The sequence below is a fragment of the Ruditapes philippinarum genome, unplaced genomic scaffold (genome assembly GCF_026571515.1).
Source record: "Ruditapes philippinarum isolate M1 unplaced genomic scaffold, ASM2657151v2 ctg4055_1_1_1_1, whole genome shotgun sequence".
NCBI lineage: Eukaryota > Metazoa > Mollusca > Bivalvia > Venerida > Veneridae > Ruditapes > Ruditapes philippinarum.
In genome coordinates this window covers 37,626-61,140 of record NW_026862006.1, presented here as the reverse complement: position 1 = coordinate 61,140, position 23,515 = coordinate 37,626, and the positions used below count along the sequence as shown (strand labels likewise).

The following is a 23,515-nucleotide window of genomic DNA, read 5'->3' as shown; positions in this document are numbered from 1 at the left end:
ATCAGGTTGCATTTTTCTTTACCTGTGTGCACATCAATGTATCCATATGCCTTACGTTTACGCAAATTAAAAACGGACAAACATCTTGAACATGTAGTTCATAATCTAGTATTGTTTTCTGACATTGTAATGGAAGTACATACATGAAAACGTATGTGTACTTGACGGAATGGAATGCACTGCATTACACAGAAAAAAAATCAAATTATATAATAAAAGATAAGTAATAGATATACCATTGCTGCGTTGACGATTTCTGGGTTTGCGTAAATTATACCATAATCACGTGACCTTTCTTATGCCTTGACCTCACGAGACGAAGTCGAGTGAGGTCGCATAAGAAAGGTCACGTGATTATGGTATAATTTACGCAAACCCAGAAATCGTCAACGCACCAATGGTGTATCTGTTTTAACCTATAGCTCCGCCCAGAAACACTTACTCCATAGCAGAAATGACGTAAAATGAGCTGTCAATCAAAATAACATGACGCTACTGTTTTAACCTATTGCTCCGCCCAGAAAATCTTATCCCTTTGATCTGAATTTGCATAGCAGCAAAGACGTGAAATGAGCTGTCAATCAAAATAATGGGCTGATTTTTCCCCGCGTGGAAGCTACATTTTCATTGGTAGCGGCATGGACCCTTTTCTCTATTCAGTCATCTGTCTCATTTTAAAGTTTTACTTCAATTCACATGATTCGGCATGGCTTGGAATGACAATTTGTCGTTCACAGAAAATTTAGAAGACATAATTTTGTCTCAACATCTGGACATTTATGAAGAAGATATGGCTTTATCTCAGTACCTTGATCAGGCTGAGACAGATCTGGGGATTGATACAGTTGGAGTGAATTTTCTTCTAACACAAAATGTAGAGGACTTTATCAACGAAATATCAATCAACATGGACGAAAGTGATCAAAGCAACATTTTGCTTTCTGAAAATCAAGACAAAAAATCCATGAATATACCGTTGCCAACGGCGTTAGAATGTTCTGAGACAAGCCGCTTTGATAGCCTTGAGGATTGTGACATACGTGAACGACTGGAGCAGTCTGTTCCAAAAAATACCAAAAAATCTACAAATTGGGCATTAAAAGCCTTCAACGAATGGCGTACGGTCAGAAATGCCGGCAAACTTAGCCAACAGGTACCGCCATTAGAGGATTTTAATGTAGACGATGAGAACAACCATCTCAGCCGTTTTCTCATGGAGGTACAGTTTGATTTATTCTAATTTTCATTATTTTTCTTGTAATTCAGTATTTTTGTATCGGGATAAATACCATTTTTAGCTGTTTTCGATAATTTCCATTATTTCGCAAAAACAGCTTTGACAGATAAATGGCTAAATATAATGGGAAAAAAGATTGTCCTAAACCTTGTAAAAGCGTAGCATTTTAATTGGTGCCATGAATTTCATCTTTTTTCAATAGCATTGTCGTTATTATTGGAAATGAAATGGAAATTTCTTTTACAATTATGCAAACATAGGGAATTGAAAGTAATAGAAAAGTATATTTAAATCTAGAATTTTTCTGATTTGAGGTTTTTTTTATAAATACATGCATGGCTATGTATGTCACAATGTTTAAAATCTCTGGACCGACAACCTCTATATCAATCGGCATACATACCAGCCTGTCCGATGTCGATGCCCAATGTAATAGTGTGTTGCCAATTTTGTTCGTGTATTAATTCTAAATTGTTACATTTTAATAGGTCAAGAAGCGGGATGGAAGTTTCTACCCAGCCCGGTCACTTTATCTTATTGCTAGTGGAATCTTGAGATATCTTCGTGACTCCGGCATTCCAAATATGAATTATATGAACGAGAAGGACGATCGTTTCTTAACATTTCGTAAATGTCTAGATGCACAGATGAAGTATGTGACTAGCAAGGGCATCGGTGCCAATATCAAGCAGGCTGATCCTGTAAGTGCAGAACAGGAAGAATTGTTGTGGAGTACAGGAAAATTTGGATATGAAAATGCAGAAAGTCTGTTGAATGCAGTGTTCTTTTACAATTGTAAATTGTTTGGAATGCGAGGCAGAGACGAACATTACAATCTTGAAAGTGACCAGTTTATTATTTCCGAAGATGATGGCGGAAAGTTCATTCAGTTTATTGGTAGAGACAACAAAACTTTTAAAGGTGGTTTAAAACACAAAAAGGTGGAGAACAAAAACATTAAACACTATTCTTCTGATAAGATATACAAGGTGTATCAAGATTATACGAGTCTTTTAGGAGACGATGTGGTAAAATTTTATAAACGTCCAATTAAAGATACTAAAAGATTATCTGCTCAAGTTCTTGGTAAAAACAAACTTGAAAACATGATGAAAAATATTTGCAGTGGTCTCGAAGGCAATTTCACAAATCAGTCTGGAAAGCGCACGTGCGCAACAACTTTGTATCAAGCTGGCGTTTGCGAACAGAGTATAATGGATCGTACAGGACACCGTAGTGTCCAAGGTGTTCGAAAATATAAACGACCCTCATGTGACCAGTTGAGAGATATTTCAAATGTACTTGATTCCAAGAAGCAAATGGTCTCATCAACAGTGACAAGCGGTGAACTTGAAAACAATTCTCTTGTGGATCTTGAAAAGCCTAAGAAATTAGAAATGGAGAGTCCTATTCAGAAAATCTTTGAAAAAGATGCTAAAACTTTTTACAATAATTGTGTATTTAACTTTGGTAAAAACTGACAATTTGATACATTGGTTTTACATTTTGGCATGTGTTTTCTGGCCAAAATGTCTCGATTTCTCAGCCTAATGAGATTTATTTTGTGACTGAAATAAAATTTCTGTACCTTGCTTCTTGTTTTGTGTTTTATTTTATTTCAGGTTATATTGCTATGGTATAATTTTCAAAACTGAAAATTATACCATAGTCTGGGTATGGTATAATTTACGGTTATTGGAAATTATACTTGGAAGAATTTTACATAAGAAGCGCTGAAGAGCTATAGGTTAATGATAAATAATATGCTCCATGAAGCGTTTTCATCATTATACATGTAAGGTTTATATGCCCAAAATAAAGACATGATATATATAAGCTATATTCAGAGGGTATGCCACATTATTCTTCAAATCAAATGTATTAATTTTAAGAAAGTATTATTGATTTTTAAATTATGTGACAAAATAATGCAAAATGTTTTCCTTTAAATCAATATCTTAAATCTAATTCAGTTGATTTCAAAACAACCGACATTAAATATATCTGAGGACCTTGTATATATATCGTTTGTATTTTGTCGGATTGGAAAAGAAACAGATGGGTGCTAGATTTATTTTTCTTTAAAAAAACTGAGATCAAATAAAGCAATATATCCACTTTATTGTACAATTGAAGAATCATGGGTGACATATAAACTAAATATCGACATTTCGTTTCATAGATATACTCACGTACTATATTTTGAAATTGTTCAACCATTATTTTTTGCTTCATACAGTAATGTAAGTTAACCCGAACATTACCGAATTGCTCAGAATGTTATTTTCTTTCTTTCTTTTATTTCTAAATTGATCTCTAAATGTTTGAACTACTCAATCTTTAATAGTCTCGAAAAAGAGGTTCGGTTCCCTAGACATAAAGCAATTATATTATATTGCGAGGAAAGATAATTACTGTAATTTGTCAGCGTGATTTGGTGTTTGGGGAATGTACATTATTAGATTGAATACTATAATTGCCAGTGATTTATTATATTCGCATACTTTGCACAAGCCAATCAATGAAATAAAAAAACACTTGATTTTCAACATTTTTCCAAATTTAGTTACACTTAATAAGTATCAATGAAAAAGAATTATCTAGAGAGACTAATTTCTTACGATTCTATTTTATTGTGCTAGAGAAGATAGTGCTAAATGCAGTTGCAGCAACTGTGTGGTACTTCCTTCCTCAATAAAGATTCACGAAAAGCTTAATATGCAAGTGATAGATCAGGATAAACTAACGGTTACCTTTTTATTGTGATCTTAGTTTGTTAGAATAGTAGCTGTTACTTGACACTATCTCAAATAATACTTGTCTGACTTTCTTGCTGCTAGGTACATCTTCACATCCTGTCAAATGATCTGCGTAAGAAGCATGCAGAAATACATACATGCGTCAGATTTATATTTTACTTAAGTTCATCCATTTGTGATTGTCATATTGCTTGTTTGTCAGCAACTCCAAGTTTCAATATACAGTAACTGTTGGTGTAAATACATATGTAACCTATTTACACAGATGAAAAAAAAATAGTAATCAAATATGAGTTTTCAAACATGTTATCCTAGTCAAACGTAAACGTGTCAACTGAATTTAAACTGAATAATTAACTGAAAACGTTGAAAGGAAAGAAAGAGAAGAAAATACAGCAATAACATAAATACTTGGCTTTCATGGGTTTCGTGGTAAGCTAGATGTGGGCCTAATAACGGGGTTTTAAACATAATTGTCTTATTATTATATTCACTAGTAATCAGTTATAATTGCAACAAACAAAATATAATTAAAAAGTTACAGATAACTTATTAAAGACAAAACATATAATAGTAAACCCCAAGAAGCATTCGAAATATAGCATCTCGTTGTAATTTGATAAAACATATTTCAAAACGTAAAACAATTTATTTGGTATTGCCTTAGTTTCAAGATTTCAGATTTGTATTGCTCCTTATTCGTTCATTACGCTAAATGAATCATTTTACACATGTTATGTTTATTAATCTAAAAACAATGATGATATCCCTAATCAAACATTACATAAAGACTTGCATTTTAAATACGGTTTTGACCAACAAGTTTTCAGCATGTTTAGACGAATGGGATATAATTCATGGTTGCATGTTTTCTTTTAACTTGTGTACATTACCATAAATTTATAAACACCACGAACAGACGACGGTATTGCATGAGGTGTTACAACCAATACTCATTGATAGGCAGCACAAAAAAGAACCATCCGTTATAGTTTTTTTCTGTATATTATGTTAACAATGGTTCAAAGGTTTCTTTACTTGAAGAATACTGGAAATTCTGTAAATTTATATGAAAATCCGCAAGAAATATTCGGTACTTTTTTAAAAAAAATATTTCCGTACAAAAATAGTATCTAACAATTTACGGTTTCTCAGACCTGCTTGTTATCACATTGTTATCGTTTTATTTATAACTTATATATCAGAAAGTTCAGTTTCACTTCCTGTTTTCAAAAACAGATTTACTTATGTACCAGTATCTGTTTTGTCATTTGAGCTCATGGCTTTATTGCATATCCTATTAAATATTGGAATTTATTTTGCTACAGACACATATAAGATAGATAAGAATTGCAAGCACATTTTTCGGCACGGTAATGGTAATTCCATGAAAATATTTTTATAAGGGTCAGTGTAATTTCCATACAAATATAACTCGAAATACAAGAAAAAAGCAAAATTACAAAAATAAGCATAGAAATGAAATGATTGAAATATCTAAAACATGAAAGGCGAAGATAAGGGGAGCTACGGTTATTTTTCGTCATATATTTCACATATTTCACTTGATTTAATTAGCAAAAAATGTCTTAGAATGAAAGTTTCTTGAGATTAAATATTTGAAGTAAATCAAAGCAATAGAGGCTTCCTCTCACAAATATCATCAGTCTCATTCTCTTCTGTTAGTAATAAATATTTTACTTCGGCTTAGTTAAAATCTAATAACTCTTCGATCTCTTATTGACAAACAAATAAAGATTCACACTTCTAACATGTAAAAAACGAAGAAGACATAAAGAAAATACAAAGACAAAACTCGTTTTGAGATAAATTGTCAAAGAAAAAAGACTTTGAGGGATGAAACGTTTCAAATAATTTTGTTGTAATATCATGGAAGAATATAAAACATTTACTCCAGAGAAATTAAACCGGATAAAAGACAGATCACTAACACTTGCGCCAAGTTTTGAATGGTTTAATCGTTATTTAAAATCTTAAATCAATATAACATTCTTTGAACAATTTTTAGAGCGAAACGGGTATTTAACATTATAAATATTTTATGACAACTTGTGACGACACATGTCATTTTACACAATTTGACTTATTATTATGTCTTATGTCAAGAGATTCCTGAAATATATACTCATATGTTACGTATTTTAGGGATCAAACAAAACATATTAAATGTGATTACCACAAAAACAAAAGCAACACATTTTATATTGTTTTCGAAATCATATTAAGTGATTGGAAACACTAAAGCATAATACAGTCCGATGCTTTGTTAAGTAAATACCACTTTCGTCATTGAACCTTTCAATTTATCGGGCTTCTTTAAAGTTTAGTTTTAACATTACAGAGTTTAATTAAAAATTGTATACTTTAAACAAGTTGAAACAAGAGTGGAAGTGCAATGAAACTACTCTATCAAATCATATATCATGTTATGCCCTGTTTTTTATTGATCAGAGACTAAGATAAATAACACACCTGGCCACGCTAATTATAAAAATGTTTCTAGGCGAGCACACATTTTTTTGTTTTGAAATTGATATGTATTGTATCTATAATTACATTTCCGGATGTTCATTGAACCACAAGTGTACCTGATGTTCATGTGTGTACGTACATGCACTTTATAAGTCTAGAACAATGCAAACAAAATATAAAGGATTATGAGTAATGTTTTGCCCAAACGTTAGCTTCATTTTATAGTTGTTCGGTTTAAGAACTTTTAATCAATGCATTTTGTTAGAATAATTATGTAAGCCACATGTTGCCAATTTGTCAGTTATAAGAGGTTTATATTATTATGACCGAATTGTATACTATTGATAATTGTTTTTTACCATTAGTTACCATAATACACAAACATTAAATAAAAGTTGCAAACATGTTTTTAAATAATTATATTAACTATAAAACTATCATGAATACGGTATCCATAAATAGCGGCATTTCCAACGATCATGCCATGCAATGCCATATCAATTCAATTAAACATTGTCTTTGAGTACATGTAATATCATAAGACATTAATGTCTTTATACAATACCATAGTGTCAAAGATTATAAAAAATGATATTTATTTAAATGAAATTAAGCTTATTTATGCATAAAAATAATCATTTGAAAACAACTATTTTTCTTAAGTTAATGCATGCGGGGGTCATATGAACGAAATGCGAGTCTTATTTATTATACAAAACACCTTATTACAATTTTGTATACATGACCTTTCGTATCATTGAAATTAATTCTAACCAGATAAAAATAATTTGAATTTTGTCGTTAAAACATATCTAGGTATATAATAAAATGTGAATGCCCCTTTTTACATAAATTAACATCTGCAGAAGCATGCGGATAATATCACAACCCGAGACTAAATTTGTTCGACGACTTCTGCGATTCGTTTATTTGTTGTTCGTAAAAAAATCCGATATCGCCATGTCTTTTTTGCGTGCATGTATGGTGTCATCTGACAATAACAATGTTGTGATGATGACATTTCCGAAACCATAATTGGAGCCATTTCCTTGCGCCCTGATTCACACATATTAAAAAGTCTTGCAATAACGGAGCGTGCTTGCGTGATTTTATCCATAAATGCGCCTTCCCCACAGTAAAGTTTTATCTTTAAATTAGATTTTTTAAAGTAGTTAATACCGTCATAGATGCATGAATTAATAGAAGTATCAAATGTTTAACATTATTATCCCTTAAAACTAAATATTTCAAGGAAAACAATGAATAGCATTGAGGAGAAAGAATGTTTGCGCTTGAAAAGAAACAGAAGTCAGGAATTGATTTCACAAATAATTGGTTTCCATGGATAATCTTAAAACCCACACAAACATTTTGCGCTAGGCGTGTGTCCAAATAATTAGTTAAGCATACTTTTAAGTTCTACAATCAAATAAAGATTCTGTATCTCAGTGCGGTCAGGAAAGAATACGCGAAAACAATCGTATGTCACAATTGTTATAATTATTGTCTAGCTTATTTATCATTTATATGCTTTACGTTTTAGTATCAACAATTTATATTATAGTTTGGAGACTAAACTTTTGAAAATGTACCATAGATAAATTATATACTAATATATGCGTTAAATGGAGTACAGGTATAAGTTACCTGAACCCATCGTCTGTCTTGCCAATGCTTGTTGATTGGCATCATTAACTTGTTGCGACGACAGTGATAGCGATAATGATAGAAAAGTCATATTGAGATGCTCGTACATTGGTTTTTTTACTGGGATTTAATATTGTGACGACTAGGAACGTATTGTTATTTGTGCTTATGATACAAAAGAGAAAGAACATCAAACTACTCTACAATCTAACTTGTACTCGGGAATATCCTCGTGTTTCTATGCTCTTTCTATAACTTATTTCTGTTCATATAACCAAGTTTACAATTAACAGAATTGAATTAAAAACGCTATTTGCCTTCACATATTTCTGACCCTTAATGGACGGCAAGTTAGAGACCACATATGTAGTCAAATGCATATGCGTTCAATATTTTATACATACAATGCTATTTCTAAGTAGCATTAATGAAACAAACAAACTTGATTAACTGCTGCTCTGTCATGTAAGAGAATCGAGTCACCATAGGTGCTTTGTCATTCCGAAACGCTATTTCAACAAGATAAACTATCCATGATTAGTTCGCAGACTCCACAAACAAAGGTAACTTATCATTTGCGCCCGTGGTTTTAGAACTCATTTTCAAAACTTATTACAATAATACAGTCACTAGCTTTTATAGCACGTTTAGCTTTTTACCTGTTTGTAGTTTTATAAAAAGTAATCAGTTTTTTGTTAATGTGCAGCTTTTGTTTTCTTTTTTTTAAATCAATTAAATGTAGTTAGATTTTCTAGATGGAATATACAGTACACAATAACGTGTTGAGTTGTATTGATCGCTAATTATTGAGAATTGAGAAGCAGAGTATACTTGATTGTAACAATTGAATATGTAGATATGTATTTTACTCGGTGGCAGTTATTCAATAATTAAAGACTTTAAATTTATGATTACAGATGTATATTCAGTAAATAATAAATAGTAGAAAAAACTTTAAAAGTCACTTCAAGAAAATAGATATCCGACAAAAAGTAATATGTTCCGTGTTTTATCGTAGCCAATGTTGATTTAAAGATTGTTTGAAACTCAATTACAAAATATCTATAACACTATTTCATGTGCATTTGAATATTCTATTGTCATGTTTCAGCCCATCGGGACATGTGGAAAAGGTTTGTACCTATAAATGTGAGTATATACGACATAGAAGTACATGTATTGCAAAGGATACAAAGAAACTGTTGATCCGATATTTAAATTGTATAGTACCAAGAAAACAAAATTAGATATTCACAGCGTGTAATGCTGATGTAAACTATATGCAACATTTTGAGAAGTGATGTGTTAAAATAAAAATGAGTTAAAAAATAAGGAAATGAAGTGTTGATTATGTGCACATTAGAAATATCATTAAAAATAAAAGTAAATCAAATTTAGAAGGCCTGCTGGTAAAAAATCTCATTATCATAATCTGAATGTCATTTAATAAAATTCAGACCATTCCCAAGCTTTGTTTCTAGAGTGTTTGGAATTCATTACGATTTTATCTTTAACACCCCCTATCTGTAATGTACTGGCTATGTTACTATCTTCACATTTGACTTGTCTTACATATTTTGCAAAGTTATCTGCGAAATCTACTTTTTTATTACAGAAATTGCGAAACGACTTGACTAATCGTTATCCTTGCCTGCAAAGAAACTGATATACGCATATAATATCTAAGTATTGAAATGATGGAAAGAATAAGCAATGAACTTAAACATTTACGTTTATAGAAAAATTCGTCGTATTTGTCAAAACAATACACTTCTACCATTTAAGTTCTAGAGATAATAAAGTCAATAACTATCATTTTAAATGTACAGCTATAAGAAATAACAGTGCATTTTATTACTGATTCAATTCTGTAATTGTATCAAACCTCTTGTAAACTGATCTACCTTATTACATGTAATAATTGATAATCATTGATACCCACACATTACCGTTTTAATTGTAATGTTAATCCTTTCATGATTTAAGAGCAGGCGGTGTACAAGGGGTGTACATTAGCAAATAAAAAAGTTGTATTTATTTTTGCATCATATTGCTTAAAATAATAAAATATAAAGGTATAACAAAATAGGGAAATGAATAAAATGACATTAGAATTATTGTCAAGGTCATTGGATCTAAGAATAAATGTGTACAGTTTTATTACTTATTCAGCTTTTATTCAGATGCACTGAAACTCAATGACAAATCTGCAGACGCGGGAAGCACCAATATATTTTACCTGTGTTAAAAATTATACAAATCGATATCAGGCCGATTCATTACACCATAAAGTAATATATTCTAATAACAGGATTATAAGAAAAAGAAATGTTGTATTGTATCATATTGATGTATTCGTCGATTTCATGATACTTTGGGGTTATGTAAACAGAATTTTGTCGAGTTAAGCTTGTGTTTTTAGATTTTAAAATTAATAACATATTCAGAAAACATGTACAAATTGAGAATAAAGATCAACAAAGCAAGTGCAACGTTCAAAGGACGCAGCCCGTGACACATTGCACCTTTACCGCTCGTAGGAACGGATATGTAGGCAAATATTATAAACCTAAATGCTAAACTGCTGTGTACACCTTTTTGTTCAAGAACAGTTACACCTTACTGACTAATTTGTTTACGGGTGCATATGCATGTAATAAGATTATGTAAACATTACCGCCGTGTGCTGTACGTAGTATGTTAAAAATATTTGGCATTGTTTTACACTGCAAGAACACAGAATAAAATAAGTTTCTTTCTAAGCATACTGGAACTTATTTTTTCTACCTGTATTTTTTAGGAATATAAAATGTAGATAACTGAACATTTCATTAACCATTTATACTTCTGTGAAAAAAAATTCTCATTCTATTATGTAATATGTTAAATGCGTTGTCTATTGAAAATTTAAAGTAAATAACTAAATCATGGTATACATTTGTTTTAATACCTCGATACAGCTTCATCATTTTCTATGATTCTCTGCTATCATACTTGATGTGTGATTATGTTTTTACAAATACAAAATGATTATTGTTTCGTTGATTAAATATTATTCTTTCATCACACACTGTTTTAATTTAACACATGAATAACTTACACAGGTGTATATATTGGATTTGGACAAACATATTTATAATGATTGCTTTAGTCTTGAACATATATTTCCGTTGTACAATACACATGAGATGATAAGTATAGGTTTTCATTACCAACATGTTAACTTAGTTTTACTTCTGAACCGCAACATGTTGCGGTTGATTTCAAAAAGAGATATAAAACATGCCCATTAACACAAATCAGAGGTGGGTTTGGGAAAATTCAAATAAAAAAATCATTTTTAGTATTTTTCTCAAAAAGTCAAATACCTTTTGTTATATCTTGATACGTTTATTACAACCGACCAATGATGTGCTTAAATAGCATGATATTAAACGAATCATTAAAAGGTAACATGCATAAGTTTCTCTCAATTTGCTGAATTCTGTTCAGTTTATTCGTAGTATTTTTCGTAAATAACGTTAATAAACGTAGCTTTATGACTCCAGCAGAAATGCTTGTCTTTAGGTTTCATGAGGAAATAAATGATCCAGATATATTTAATTGATATTATCACAATATAACTAAATCGTGGAGACAAAATCTAAATCGCAACTTGTCTGGTATATACTTGAAATATCTTTTTACATAAGCCAAAATAAATGTGAAGGTAGATATAGTATAAAATTCGAACGCATCCGGGTAACCAAACACAATATGAATCTATACATACCTTTAGTTTTACTAAAATGTACTTAATGATTTAAATAATTTATCGTACTGGATGTTCATCCGATGTTCCTTACCTTATATTTCATCTTAAACACCATCGAAAACAAGTTAGTTTTCGGTGTATTATTATGATAACAGTTACAAAACAGGCATTAATTCCCTATTATTTTATTTCCTACTTATATTTTCCTGCTTATCATTGATATAAGAGCTAATTTTATTAACAGAAACTTTTACATAATCTATGCATTGTTTCGTTCCTGAAAATTCTTGCTTATGAAAGTTTATTTCATGTTTATAAATATGCACCACAATCAGAAGTTTTTTTTTATTTTACCTTATTTCTTTTGATTTATTAATTTATTTATTCATTTATTTATATCTTATTTTTGTGGTGTTTATTGACTGCCTTTCATCACATGAGCTTAATCATTATCACACAAATTTGAAAATATATCATATTAAGTTCATTGTACTCTTACGACTAAAGTCATAAGAATATCATAAAAATATCAGATCTTTTATTGACACATCTTATCTTACTTACGGAAGGTAAACATATAATATATTGGTTTAGCTCCCCCTCCCCTCCCATGCAAATAAAAAATCAATACTAAAATAATAGATTCAGCAACGTATATTTTGAAATTAATACCTGAAATAAAATTACAACACCCTCATGTTTTTTTTAATATTCTATCATTTTCAGCAATACATGTATAAGCATTCGCGCTTTCCATATAAGCTGATATATATATGCTGCTTAAAGTGTTTTCTTTAAGTAAAAGTTTACTATTGAAGCAAGCTAAAACCAATTAGTGTCTTTTAAGAGTTAACTTAGCATTTTCTGTATCCGCTCGGTTTATATCCTGTATGACACACATCACCTTGAGAAGAATGGTGACGTGAAGCAGGTGAGTTACTAGCAATACATTAGAATTTATGCATGATTTATATATGACATCGCTTGGTAATTAAGCGACATTTATCGTACAACGTAACTTAGTGTTTTCACAACATGTGACATAATGTTACAAAATTCCTGTAAAAGTTTATTTCATGTTTATAAATTTTCACCTAAATCCGTAGTAAAGGTTGTTCGTTTGAGTTAATTGACTGCCCTTCATCACAATGAGCTTGCATAATGCTAGGGACATTTTATAAACATGTCTCAAAAATATGCTCTACCAATTCATACAAATAGGAAAGCAATACAAAAAGTAATCTAAAAAATATTTCATTTAACAAATTATATTTTAAAACCAATATCTAAAATATAATTATGACGCAGTTTTGGACTGTTTTATGTTTGTACATGTGCAAAGGCGCGTTCTTCTTCTAAAATAATTCTATTATCCTACTTCTTTTGGATCTTTAGTTACAAAAAAAAATGAATGCTTTTAGTGTTGGAAATGAACCGGTGCTGGAAAACATTAGAATCAAATTTATTAATAACTGATTATTTTGCTTTGCTCCCAATCTGCTTTAATCCATTTTTAATAACATTTTCAGTATTTGAGTTTTCAAACACTACTTAAAGACAATCAAGGTGACATAGAACAACATATGTCTACGGTTTATCGTGAAAACTACTATTTACAATGTGGTTCATTTTGCTTTTATTGTATTTCCATAGCTTAGTTAATGCATGAAACATTCTTAATAGTTATATACATGTATTAAGTTTTTTTATCATCAAATCAATCACAACCAAAATTCCTATCTTCCAGTATTCACTAGTATTTCGTGCATCTACTCGTATTAAACTTTACATCAAAGGGAATTTTAAATTGAGTAACTTTCAATATATTAAGTAAAACAATTGTTCCATGAGTTATCTGTGACATCGCTAGTTAATTAAGCAAAACATTTATTTCACGCAAAGTTATTGTTTTCACAAGACATGACCTGATGTTACCGCATTCCTGTTATACACTATGTAGATTACAGTTTGTTTGTCGATAAACCTTTTTGTTACACATTCCTTACAACTTTATTCAACGGTGAATATTTTTATTGAGGTTATGGACCAGGATTGTTTTTATAAATTCCTTCAATTTAGTATACATGTAATATATCAAACTCATTTTAGTTCTTAAGTGGCGGAAAGTAATAAACGATCGAATCATGGAATAAATCTGTACTACACACAGCCAACCCCTGGCAGTGGTTAATCCCACGCGGGTAGCAATCGTACGATCTGAAGCACAAGCAAATGTATTATAATATTGAATTTTATCCGGAATCATTTTTTTCTTTCGATTGCACTTGAGGTTATGTACACTTAATGCACGTTAATTACACGTATATTAAAGGGAGACACAGGCAAAATTTTCATATCTTAGTTTTGAATTTTTCATTCATTATTCTGTAAATGCCCTCAAAATGGATATATTAAACAGTCAATGGTACAGTACTTTTCTCCATATAAAGAATAAAATGGTGGTTTCCTAACTGGACCCGCGTGGTTCAGGATAGAGCGCTAGCATTTCACAATAGTTGTCAAAGTGTTAAGAACATGTCAAATGAATGACTTAGGCTTTTTTCAATCATAGAATATCCACAATATCTGTTATTGTAACAAGGGTTTGTTCAAGTCACCTGACTTGTTTAAAAACTATGTGGTGATTCTATTGGCGTCTAAATTGTGTTCAACATTAATAGATATATTTAAGCTTCAAACCCAATCTATATAGAATTTAAACAGAAATTCACGCTGAAACTTCAAGAAAAGTCATTTTAGCGTGATTTGAGTTCATAAGATCATTTTAATATTTTTGTCATTATTTTGCCTGAATATCCCTTTAAAGATTGTTTAGGACACATCAGAAAGAACAAAATCGATAAAAAATTGAATATTCAAGCTACCGTCAGAAGTGTATATAGAACTGAACATTTCAACACTTTGAAAGAAAATAAAAAAAATAAAATAAAAATAACCTTAATAAAACCTTGGGTAAGAGTATTTGACAACAAATAATCGGAATACAAAAAAAAACAATAAAAGATATTGAAAAATCCATATGCAGGAAATATTTTTTTAATGTTGGAACGATTTTAAAGGTAAATGTACGCAGAGAAAGAGAGCTGCATTTTCTGTCATATATTTTTACTTGATTGTATTAGCTAAGGCTTTCTGAGACGAAGTAATTCTACAGATTAAATATTTGATTTTTACCGAAGAATTGTGGCTTTCCTAAAAAATATAACCAGTCTTTCTCTTTTCTCTGTTAGTAATAAATCTTTTGCTTCTGCGTACAAGTCAAAATCTAATATCTCTTCGTAACTCTCTTTCTCTTATTAACAAACACATAAAGAAAGATTCACACTTCTAACATGTTAAAAACGAAGAAGACAATTGAAATAATACAAAACAAATCTGGTTTTGAGATAAATTGTCAAAGAAAAAACGACGTTGACGGATGAAGCATTTCAAATAATTTTGTTGTAATATCATAGAATAATATAACACATTTACTCCAGAGAAATGAAACAGGTAAAAAGACAGATCAGTAATATTTGCACCAAGCGTTGAATGTGTCAATCGTCAATCATAAATTAGTAAAACATTGTTTGAACATCTTTTAGAGCGATAAGGGTATTTAACATGCTAAAAATTTCATGACAAATTGTGACGACTAAGATCATTTTAAATAGTTTCACTCATTATTATGTCTAACGTCAATAGACTCTTAAAATATATACTTATACGTAACGGAACATACGAAACATAATATAATTTTGATAACCACAAAAGCGACACTTTGTTTCTAATTCCTGAGTGATTGGAAACGCTAAACCAAAATACAGTCTGATGCATTGTTAAATGAATACCAATTGTTTTCATTGATATAAACGCCAGTGCCTTAAACTTTAATGTAACATACTGTTTCGTTTAAATTCAGTTTTACCATCACAGGGTTAAACTAAATATTGTGTACTTGAAAGAAGTTGAAAAAAACTTTTTGAAGTGCAATCATAAAACATGTTAGATACACTACGCTATATCATTATATATAATGGTATGCTCTGCTATTTTTGTTTATCAGAAACTAAGATAAATAGCACACCTGGTCACGCTAATTATACAAAGAAATGTTACATTTCTACGCATGCAAACATTTTTTGTTTTGAAATTGATAATATATATTGTATCTATAATTATATTTCCAACTGTTCAATGAACCATAAATGTACTTCACGTTCAAGTGTGTACGTACATGTACTTTACAAGTCTAAAAACAATGCAAACAAAATATAAAGGATTATATGTAACGTTTTGCCCAAGACGCTAGCTTCAATTTATAGGTGACGTAAAGATTGACACTTGGGCTATTTTCTCAATGAATGGCGCAGTTCGGTTTTCGAACTTTTAATCAATACCTTTTGTTGGAATAATGTATTAAGCCACATGTTGGTTGCCAATTTGTCAGTTATAAAAGGTTTATTATCATGACCGATTTGTATACCATTGATATTTGCTTTTACCTTAGTCACAATAATGATTAAACAAAAATTTTCGTCATAAAACAAACAAATGTTTAAAATTCAACAATATTAACTATACAACTAAAAATAAATACTATAAATAGCGGTATATCAACCAATCGATCCATGTATTGCCATACCATTTCAATAAAACGGTGTCTTTCAGTAATACCATACGACAATAATGTTTTTATATAATACCGTTATGTCAAAGATCATCAAACTTTAATATTTATTAAAATGAAACAAAGATTATGTATGCATGAAACTAAACATAATGAAAACAACAACTTGCTATGCGTATGTCAATAGATGCGAGGTCATATTAAACGAAATAATCGATATCATCTACAAAATACCTTATAATAATATTGTATAAAAGACCTCCCTTATTATATATCATTGAAATTAATTATTACCAGATATAAATAAAATGATATTAATTAAAACCTATCTAGATATATAAAGGAAAGTGAATGCACCATTTTACATGAATTAACATCTGCAGATTCCAGCATGTGGATAAAAAACGAGATTTAATGTGTTCGAGGACTTCCACAAAGAAGTATACGTCTGATTCTGTGGTTCCGTGTTCCGTTATGTTCCGTTTATTGTTTTTGGTATGAAAACAAATATCGTTATGCTTTTTGGAATGCAATTATCTCATTACTAATAGATAGTTATAATGTTTTGATGATGGCATTTCCGGGATCGTAATTGCAGCCACTTCCCTTATATCGGGCCCTGGTTCACACATATTAAATTCGTGCAATGACGGAGCGTGTTTGTGTGATTTTATCCATTAATTTATACCTGCCTTATAAATCACGAATTCATTTTTAGGCTATCTGCCGTAAGGTTTTATCTTTGTAAGTAGTTAATACATGCACAATCATATACATATCTTTACATCTAATACTATATTGTAATACGTAGTTACTACTAAACTTTTCAAAAAGGCAAACATTTTGAGCAGGAAAAAGGTTTAAAAGCTTTCTTTTAATTTTAAATTCAATCTTTCCAACCATTTTCACCGAAAGTAAGTATGACTATTGGAACACATTTTTTGTTGGTGTCAAATGTAAGGCAAGATGGATATACGAGTATTATATTACCCATGTGTTATCTATAGAGTAACACAGAAACATCCATCAACTAATAACATTGGTGATAGGTAAACACTAGAAGGATAACAACTTGAAGGTAAAACAGAGAAAATAAGAATCTCTAAAAAAAGCCCAACACGGCAAATCATGTTGCAGGCACGGTTTGATTGAGCCTGTTCATGGACGGTACTGGAAAGTGCAAGTTAACTATATCGCAATGTCATTTTCATATGTGTCTAACAAAATTGTCATTTATATGAATGTTTTGCCATTTATAAATTACGTCTCTAAATTATTCCAAATGTTATTCGAATCAGTAATATTAAAACATTTATTGTTCAAAAGGGTGAAGAGGTTAAAGATGATGTTACCCCTTCAGAGCGTATGCAACTTGGACTTGTGCTTGAAAATTAGTTTATAAACACGCTTATACAAATTTCCAATACCCACTTTTACGTTTTCATATTGCATATGTATAAGTGACAATGTGTGAAATCAAAAAAGGTATTTTCAATTCATGCATGAGTTGATAAAAGTATCAAATGTGTAACATTATTATCCCTTAAACCTAAACAATTTAAGGAAAACAATGAATTGTCTTGAGAAGAAATAATTTCTGCACGTGAAAAGAAACAGAAGGCAAGAATGATTGATTTCTATGGATAATCTTAAAACCCACACAAATATTTCGAGCTTCTATTTTGGCTGATGTAATCAAGTATACAATAATTTAAACTGAATTAAAAAGAAAAAACAAAAAACAAAAAAAACACTTTTTTGCACATACTGACTGTCCTGTAATGAATGGCATTTTTTTCCTAGAGACCACACGTGTAGCAAAAATCAAACGTGTTCAATATTTCATACATACGATACTATTTCTAAGTAACATTAATTTAATGAAACTAAAAAACTTGATTAACTGCTGCTCTGTAAGAGAATCGATTCACCATAGGTGGTTTGTTATTCCGAAACGCTATTTACACATAATAAACTATCCATGATTTTTTCGCAGACTCTTAATAAGGTAACTTATCATTTGCGCCCGTCGTTTTAGAACTCATTTACAAAACGTATTACAATAATACCGTTACTACTTTTATAGCACGTTTAGCTCTTTATCTGTTTGTAGTTTTATTAAACGTAATCACCTTAATTATTGTTAATGTGTTGCTTTTGCTTTCTTATTTTAAAATCAATTAAATGTAGTTGCTCTTTTGTTTTGAAATATACAGCATACACTATCCGTTCACAATAATGTGGTATTTAGTTGTATTGATCGCTAATTATTGAGAATAGCGAAGCAGAGTATACTTGCTTGTAACAATTGCTTAGATCAACAAAATTCAAACAAATAACAAATACTATGATTTTATACAAATGTCCAGAATTAAAGGCGTCAGTTTTTTACCAATGCAAATTAAATTTGCAGACATGCATTTGCTTACATTGAATTATTGAACATAATTGTTGTTAATTTAAAAGTAATTTAAAAGTAAACTGTTTTATACATGTATCAAACCATAAAATGAAACTGGCTCTGTACATAGAAGCGGATTTGTAACCTAAATGTTAAATAGCTGTTTACACTTATTTGTTCAAGAACAGTTTACACCTCACTGACTAATTTGTTTACGAATAAGATGATCTAAACATTTACCTTGTCTGCTGTACGTAGTATGTTAAGAATATAATGCATTGCATTTACACTGCAACAAAACATAATAAAATAAGTATCCTTTTAAGAATATTGAAACATACTTTCCTACTTGGTAAAATTCTACTATATAAATTGTACATAACTGAACATTTGATAAACATTAAAACTTTTGTGAATAATATATCCTTATTCTGATATGCAATATGTTAAATGCGTTGCATATTGAACTTTTAATGTAAATAAGTAAATAATGCTATACATGTTTTTTTGATTTTATGCATCGATACAGCTTCATCATTTCTTATGATTCTCCGCTATCTTATAATAAATGTGATAAAACAAAAGTAATAAAACAAAAATAGTTATTGTTCCGTTGATTACATTTTAATTTAACATATAAAGTACTTGCACGGGTGTGTCTATTGGATTTTGAAACAAATAATTTCATGATATTGCTTTAGACGACGAGTTTGTAATATACATGAGATGATAATCACCAACATGTTTACTTAGTTTTACTTCTGAACCGGAACATGTTGCGGTTAATTTCATAAAGAGTACAAAAACATTAACAATAAAACTTATTTTTCTACCTGTATTTTTAGAAATATAATATGTAGATAACTGAACATCTTATAATCCATTAATACTTCTGTGAACAAATAGCCTAATTCTAATATGCAATTAGTTATGGGTGGTCTATTGAAATGTTAAAGAAAATAAGTAATTTAAAAGATACATATAATCTGATTTAATATCTTGATACTTATTTTAAATTGTGATTATTTTCTGATAAAATCAAATAGTTTTATTTCGTTTATTGGATATTATGCTTTTTATCACACATTGTTTAATCTAACACATAATGAACTTGCAAGGGTGTGTCTATTGGATTCTGAAAAAAATAATTTTATGATGATTGCTTTAGATTTGAACGTATATTTCCGCGAGAAGATAAGTATAGGTTTTCATCATTAACATGTTAATTTAGTTTTACTTCTGAACCGTAATGTATTGCGTTTAATTTCAAACAGAATCATAAAACAAGCCCACTAACACAAATCAGACATTTGTTTCTGGCAAATGCAAATGAAAAAGTATTTGTCTCAAGACTCAAGTATACATTTAAATAATTGTGTATTTTGATACGTTTATTACAACCGATCAATGTTTTACATATACAATGCATGAAGAATACTTTATCCAAATTTGATGAATTTAATTCTAAAATAGTTTCTTCTTTCAAATAACGTTGAAAAGCCCAGTTCTTTACGGAATATTGCAATATGACTCCCGAAGAATGCTAGGCTATAAACTGGATGAGGAAATAAATGACCTAGATATATTTGACTGACTCGGTTTTCAAATTATCGGAATATAACTAAATTGAGGAGACAAAATATAAAAAAAGTGGTCTGGAAGTATAAACTTGAAATATCGTTTTACATTCCACTGAATAAATAAATGTGAAGGTAAAGATAGCATAAAATATGAATGCCTCTGGGTAACCAAACACAAGATGAATCTATACATACTTTACTTAAACACCAAGTTTGTTTTCAGTGTTTTATTTTGATAACCGATATAAAACAGGCATAAAATCCCGATTATTTTATTTCCTACTTGTATTTGCCTGCTTATCATTGATATACGAGCTATTTCCATAAACATAAACTATTACATATAAAATTATACATTGTTCCGTTTCTGAAAGTTCTTGCTAATAAAGGTTGACTCCGCGGTTGTAGATATGCACCTTAATCAGAAGTAAAGGTTGTTCGTTTGAGTAAATTGACTGCCCTTCACCACAGTGAGCTTACATACGGCAGGGACATTTTAGAAATATGTCACAAAAGCATTCCCTACCAATTCATACAAATAAGAAACCAATACTATAAGTGAAGTGTAAGTTTAAAAGGTTATTTATTTCACAACTTTTATTTTAAAACCAATATCTAAAATATATTTATGACACAGTTTTGAACAATTCTATGTTTGAACATGTGCAAAAGGGGCGTTCGTCTTCTAAAAGTAATTCTATTATCCTCCTCCTCCTTTGGGATCTTTAATTACAATGTTTTTGTGTTGGATATGAGGCGATGCTGTAAAACATTAGAATCAATTTAACTGATTCTTTGATTGTTTTTGTTTTGCTCCCGATCTGCTTTTATCCATTTTTTTACAACATTTTGAGTTCTCAAAAAAACTTTAAGAAAATCAATGTGACATAGAAAAAAACTTATGTCTACGGTTTATCGTGAACACTACTATTTACAGGGTTGTTCATTTTGTTTATATTGTATTTCCATAGCTTAGATAATGCATGAAACATTCTTAATAGTTATATACATGTATTAAGTGTTTTGTCATCATAACAAGCACTACCAAAATTTCTATCTTCCACACAGAAACTGAGTATTCACTAGTATTTAGTGCATCCACTCGTATAATACTTTACATCAAAGGTAATTTAAAATTGAGTAACTTGCAATATATTTAGTAAACAAATTGATCCATGAGTTATCTGTGACATCGTTACTTTGTTTATCGATAAACTTTTTTGTTACACATGCCTTAAAACTTTATTCAACGGTGAATATTTTTATTGAGGTTACGAACCAGATTTTTTTATAAATTCCTTTGATTTAGTATACATGTAATATATAAAACTCATTTTAGTTCTAAAGTGGCGGAAAGTAATAAACATTCGAATCATGGAATAAATCAGTGCTTAGCACTTTAAAGACAGCCAACCCCTGACAACGGTTAATCCCACGCGGGTAGCAATCGTACGATCTGAAGCAAATGTATAATGACTTTTATCCGGAATCATTTTTTTTTCTTTACATTCCGCTCGAGGTTATGCACGTTAATCATACGTTTATTAAAGATTTATAGGATACATTAGACAGAACAAAATCGATAAAATAGAACGCAAAACACAACGGAAGTTGTACATTCAAGCTACCGTCAGAAGTGTATACATTTAAAACTGAACATTTCAACACTTTGTAAGAAAATTAAAATAACCTTAATAAAACCTTGAGTAAGAGTATTTGACACCAAATAATCGGAATACAAAAAACTATAAAACTATTGAAATACCCATAGGCAGTGAAAGAGGGCTACATTTTCTGAAATATATTTTACTTGATTTTATTAGCAAAAGCTTTCTGAGAAGAAATAATTCTACAGATTAAATATTTGAATTTTACCAGAAGAATTGAGGCTTTCCTCACAAATATAACCAGTTTTTCTCTTTTCTCTGTTATTTATAAATATTTTGCTCCTGTTTACTAGTCAAAATCTTATATCTCTTCGTAACCGTCTTTCTCTTTTTGACAAACACATAAAGAAAGATTCACACTTTCAACATGTTAAAAACGAAGAAGACAATTGAAAAATACAAAACGAATCTGGTTTTGAGATAAATTGTCAAAGAAAAACAACACTTTGAAGGATGAAACATTTCAAATAAGTTTGTTGTAATATCATAGAATAATATAAAACATTTACTCCAGAGAAATTAAACAGGGAAAAGACAGATCACTAGCATTTGCACAAAGCGTTGAATGCTTCAATCGTCAATTATAATCTTAAATTAGTAAAACATTGTTTGAACATCTTTCTGATCGATAAGGGTATCTAACATGCTTAATATGTCATGACAAATTGTAACGACTAAGATCATTTTAAATAGTTTCTCTTAGGTTATTAGATTCTTATAATAAAATTTTATACTTATACGTATTTAAGGGAACATATACGTATTTAAGGGAACATACAAAACATATTTGATTACCACAAAAGCGACACATTTTCTTTGAATTCCTGGGTGATTGGAAACACTATACCATAATACAGTCTGATGCTTTGTTAAGTAAATACCAATTAATACCATTTATCTAAACGCCCGCACCTTAAACTGTAACGGACTTCTTCGTTTAATTCAGTTTTAACATTACACTAAGTTAAACTAAAAATTGTATATTTGACAGAAGTTGAAAAAATCTTGTTTTGGAATTGCAATCATGAAACATGTTTGTTACACTACTCTATCTAATCATAATATAATGTTATGCTCTGCTATTTTATAGTTATCAGAAACTAAGATAAATAGCACACCTGGTCACGCTAATTAAAAAAACTAGTTACGTTTCTACGCGAGCACGCATTTTTGTTTTGAAATTGATATATATTGTATCTATAATTACATTTCCGTATGTTCACTGAAGCATAAGTGTACCTGACGTTCAAGTGTGTACGTATATGCACTTTATAAGTCTAGAACAATGCAAACAAAATATTAAGAATTATATGAAATGGTTTGCCAAAAGCGCTTACTTCATTCTAT

The 23,515-nt window shown here is 30.1% G+C and overlaps 1 protein-coding gene across 1 annotated transcript; it reads left to right on the top strand.

Moving 5' to 3' along the window:
- The first annotated feature begins 221 nt into the window (after positions 1–221).
- Positions 222–2,829, top strand: LOC132717629 (uncharacterized). Its single transcript, XM_060701138.1, has 2 exons — positions 222–1,219; positions 1,726–2,829. The coding sequence occupies exons 1-2, from the start codon at positions 707–709 to the stop codon at positions 2,716–2,718; spliced, it is 1,506 nt and encodes a 501-aa protein (XP_060557121.1). The 5' UTR covers positions 222–706; the 3' UTR covers positions 2,719–2,829.
- The last annotated feature ends 20,686 nt before the right edge of the window (positions 2,830–23,515 follow it).

Coding starts and splice junctions, on each gene's coding strand:
- LOC132717629 (XM_060701138.1), top strand. CDS start 707: ATGGCTTGGAATGACAATTTGTCGTTCACAGAAAATTTAGAAGACATA. Junction 1,220..1,725: donor TCAGCCGTTTTCTCATGGAG/GTACAGTTTGAT, acceptor ACATTTTAATAG/GTCAAGAAGCGGGATGGAAG.